Genomic DNA, 4,405 nt, shown 5'->3' on the forward strand with positions numbered 1-4,405 from the left:
TTTGCAACCAACTCAAGGAGCAGGAATACTCACGAGTATGGCATTGAAGCATCATGGCTCAATCCATCTTGGCTGTGCTCCCCATCTCTCTGCGCCTTGAGGTGATGCCAGCGACGGTTCATCCCTTCTCCCAGAGCAGCCGAGCATATGCACGAACTGCCGTCTTTAACATCGCCACCGAGCTGCTAGCAGCATGGGTGACAACGCTGTAGACAGGGAATAAGAGCGGGAGGTGAGAGCAGTATGAAGCGAGGGCATGGGTGCAGCACGGAGCGTGTCGCATCGGAGCGTCATATCGGAGTGGGTTGACGGCGAGCAGAGGATGAGGAGAGCAGACGGTTCGAAACACCGTCAGTACAACCGACGATGCTTAGTCAAAAATGGGCCGCATGAGAGGTGAGAGGGCAGGAGGCCAGGCCAGCGAGGGCGCGGGCGGGAGCAATGAGGATAAGCGCCCGAACACGGAGCCCGTCGGAGGGGCAAGCGGCATTCCTAATTAGGAAAAATTTGGTGGTGCTGCCAGTGTTGGTAGCTTGTGAGACCTGGCTTCCTTACGGTTAATCCATGACATATCTCACAGCACTAGCACGTTAATTTTTATACATATTTCACAGTAAATAAACGTATGCAGTCACTTGAATTGCAGCGTCTGCTGCACGATTGTGAGCAAGTTTGATGGATGGTCGACCATCTCCACACCCGGATCATACCATGGCAGTTCGTCGTCAAAGAGAGGGGGACCTTTGGAAGTTATCTCGAGCCTTTCCCACATCAGCCCGTTGTGGCTAAGCACCTCGTCAACCAACTCGAGAGCGAGGTCCACCTCGTCCTCGGTCTCTGGGTGGACGGGATCTGGGTCGTCTGTGTTTTCCTTGACGAAGTCGGCCAGTGAGAATAGCTTTCTCTGCTTGAGCATTCGCGCTAAAGAAATGAAACACCGCTTATTCACTACGGAGAAGTGAAGTTAGAGGCTAGGACAACGTCACCGGGCTCCCTCGGTTACTTACTAGTTAACTCGCGCCTTACTGCTGCAGCAACCATGATACATGCAAATACACGGATGGTGGAGTCATGGTATGCATTTGTCCCTGCCCCCTGCGCATGGGTGGTGCAAAATCGACTCCATGCCGTTAGATGCAGAGCTTCCTCGACTACAAAGTGGCCTCCTACGGCAACAGACTTCTCAGGAGTGTACACTTGATGGAAAACGCCAGGCGGTTGGATGCTACACAAGCGCATATTTAGTGTGAGGTCTCAAGAGCTAGGAGTGTACCTACGCAAGCATCCCTGGCTCGAGCTTTATGAAGTGCACTGTCACAAGACCAGGCAGCTCTGTAGGCGCAACGTTATACACGTTGGATACTTTCGCGATCTTCAGGTACTGATTAAAAGCTTTTCTTGTACACGTAGCGTAGTTCTCGAGCTGTTTTTTTGTAAGCTTCTTCTTGGGATCTGCCATCCGCAGGATGGCCCAGTACTTGCACCCTTGCGTGATCATCATGTATGTGCAAAGTCCTGAGCCATCTACGTGAGGATATGCGTAGTACCCAGGAGCGGTGAGTAGTGCCCATAACCTATACTTCTGCACGTCTGCCTGAATGCTCTTCATTGGCATCATCGTGGTAGTTGCGGTGAGAGCTTGAACATCGCAGGCGATATGCCTGTGGACGTGTGACAGCGGCTCCTACGTCATGATAAAACTCAGCACGCACAAGATTATAGATGGTGTTATCTCTTCGGAGATTGGGAAGTCGAGCAGATTCACAGGCATCTCGCTCGACTCGGCGAGGTGCTTGAACTTCCGTAGTGTCCCTTTCTCTGTGATGGGCGCCTCTGGATCCTTCCGTGCGTTCATGCGCTTGGATGCAGCTGATAATAGTCACCCTCAATTGTCTTAATTCTCGGCAAAAATGGTGGACTTACACTGCCATTCGTACATGACATCAAGAGACGTGGCCTTAGGGGTAAGCCCACCCAAAAGTTTCGCGAAGTCTTCTTCTGACCATGTCAGAGCGGGCCCCCCCCAGTCCTTCACAACTACCATCTGTCCATATCGAAGATGTTCAATCACCTCGTTCTTGAGAGCCTTCTCCGTAACGCCATTGCGAACTATCTCTCTGTATTCTATGATATGAACTGCGGGCCGAGGCGAGCGAAGGTGAGCGACCTCATCCTCCCACGGTAATGTCGCGTCCTTTCCAGCTTCTGCCATCCATCGAACCATTTGACCATCGACATCCTTTGCAGCAATTAATACCTGTCTGAAAGACGGATCATGCGACGAAACGTACCGGAAGGTCCTGCATATAGGCAGGAAGGTCGGTCACTTCTCCGTTTGGCCATCTAACCATATCATCAGATATGGGGGTCAATTCTGACCGCAGAGAGCTCGTATCATCAGGAATAGGTGTCAACTCTGACCGCAGAGAGCTCGTATCATCAGGTCCTTGCGCAGGGTTAGATTGAAGGTTCGCGAGATCAGATTGGTGTGTCTGGTAGCATGTATCCGGAGCTATCTGATTCTCTAGGGATGTGTGTGAAGACGGGTTCATTGATCCCAACCACTGGGTCTGTAAATTTAGTCGGTTGAGCAGGAGTAGGAATAGGCAATGTGGCTCTACGGAGATCTACTCACGTCATCGAACACTATCGCGAAGGCATTATAGCCAGAAAAGAACGAGTATACGAGGGCAGCCATACCGGTTTCAGAGATGTTCACGTACGGAACGACTCGTCGCGTGCTTTCCCACGAAAACTTCTCGGTCACTTGCGCCATGGCGTTCTCGACATCGACTTCGCCCAAGACATCCTGAAACATTTTCTCAAGGCTATCTAGAGTATAGCTGTTCCACTCTCTTTGCCACCTCAACATACCACTGTTAGGCTGCCCGTAAGAAAAACAACGAGTCTGAGGTCACCATGCAAGCTTGCAATCCGGAAGATATGGGTGAGAGTTGCCGCCGTTCATCGTCTGTCTGACCATCCAATTTTCCCACCCGGAAAGTGTGCAAACCTGGACTGTGGTTTGCGTGACCCATACATCTCCTGGCTCGCCCACCAGCTGACACTGACAGTCATCCGGGATTTTTCGGCCGCTGAGGAATAGCAGAGCGTACAATGTCACCCGCTTCTTTGATTTGGCAGAGTTGTTGTTTGCCTTGTTGCATGCGCGAGGGTGCCGTTGATCATATACTTGCGGGAGTGCATCCCACACTTGCCGTTCGAGTTCCAAACAGGAGGCGAACCAAAATGCATTTGTGCATCCAAACTGTTCTGCTGCACGCAAATCTGTTCTTAGAAGGATAAACGTCGCGATTTCAACCAAATAAGAGTGATAAATCTCACAGGAACAGTTAGCGTCGACATTATCAACGTCGTTACGCGTTGGTGCGCGTTTCTGCGCAGATTTTGGGTCAGCTGTGGATATTCCATCACCATTTTTGTTAGTCTTACATCGACTTTCATCAGATTCTGTCCGAGAGGTCTAAGTCGAGCCAACGACGCTTGAGTCAATCACGGTGACCGGGCGGGGCCTTAGAAAAAGAAGGCGGATACTGTGAAACGCTGTGAGTACGACGAAAAATCGGAATTAAAATGTCACCAGTACAACCGGTGGCACTTGTGTCGAGTTGGACGTGCGGACGAGCGGACGAGCGGAGGCAGGAGACTAGCGTAACCAAGCTGAAAGAAACAGGAAGCGTCTATAGCTGGGCTCAGCGAAATAGGCGCGGAGGAGGGTGACCTGCCTGTTTCGTTGAGCCCGGTTATCCTAGACACCAAAATGCCTGTTTCGTTGAGCCCGGTCACTTTAGGCACCTAATGTTCCGGTTAGATTGATACGTGTGTCGGGACGCCACAGCGTCGGCGGGCGTCGCCGAGTGCCGCCCTCGCCCGACGGTTTGATAGATGGTCTGGGCCTGACGCGGCTCGTTGCCGGGTTGCCGGTTGCCTTATCTGTGGGGCGACGGACGGGGCGGGCAGCGGGCGCACAGTGGGCGCACAGTGGGTGGGCAGTGGGTGGGCAGTGGGCGGGCAGCAGGCGCACAGTGGGCGCACAGTGGGCGGGCAGTGGGCGGGCAGCGGGCGCGGTGGGCGATGAGCTTTCCTCACTGAAAACATCCCGACTTTTCTCCACAGTGGTTTCAAGAGAAAAAGTCCAAGCTTTTCGTGGAACTAAATTTTAAGAAAATGTTCAGAAGCAAGAGATGTTCTCTAGACACAGAAAGGCGAGCTACTGTAGGAGAAAAAATGCGCAAAAACAGCCAGAGATTTTTCGGAGAAAAGATTTGACCAACTGAGTAGCATACAAGTTCTAAGAGCAGGGTGAATTTTTATGGCCAATTTTCGTGGAGAAAATACAGTCTGTCTGGTAACCAAAAATACAACAATTTCTTAATTATTTTTT

General features: G+C 51.6%; 1 protein-coding gene across 1 annotated transcript; it reads right to left on the reverse strand.

Moving 5' to 3' along the window:
* Positions 1–631: 631 nt before the first annotated feature.
* On the reverse strand, positions 632–2,044 carry PHACADRAFT_108377 (uncharacterized protein; the record flags this gene model as incomplete). Its single annotated transcript, XM_007402649.1, has 5 exons — positions 632–948; positions 1,008–1,225; positions 1,278–1,661; positions 1,713–1,869; positions 1,924–2,044. The coding sequence occupies 5 exons, from the start codon at positions 2,042–2,044 to the stop codon at positions 632–634; spliced, it is 1,197 nt and encodes a 398-aa protein (XP_007402711.1).
* Positions 2,045–4,405: the final 2,361 nt, after the last annotated feature.

The sequence above is a fragment of the Phanerochaete carnosa genome (assembly GCF_000300595.1).
Source record: "Phanerochaete carnosa HHB-10118-sp unplaced genomic scaffold PHACAscaffold_311, whole genome shotgun sequence".
NCBI lineage: Eukaryota > Fungi > Basidiomycota > Agaricomycetes > Polyporales > Phanerochaetaceae > Phanerochaete > Phanerochaete carnosa.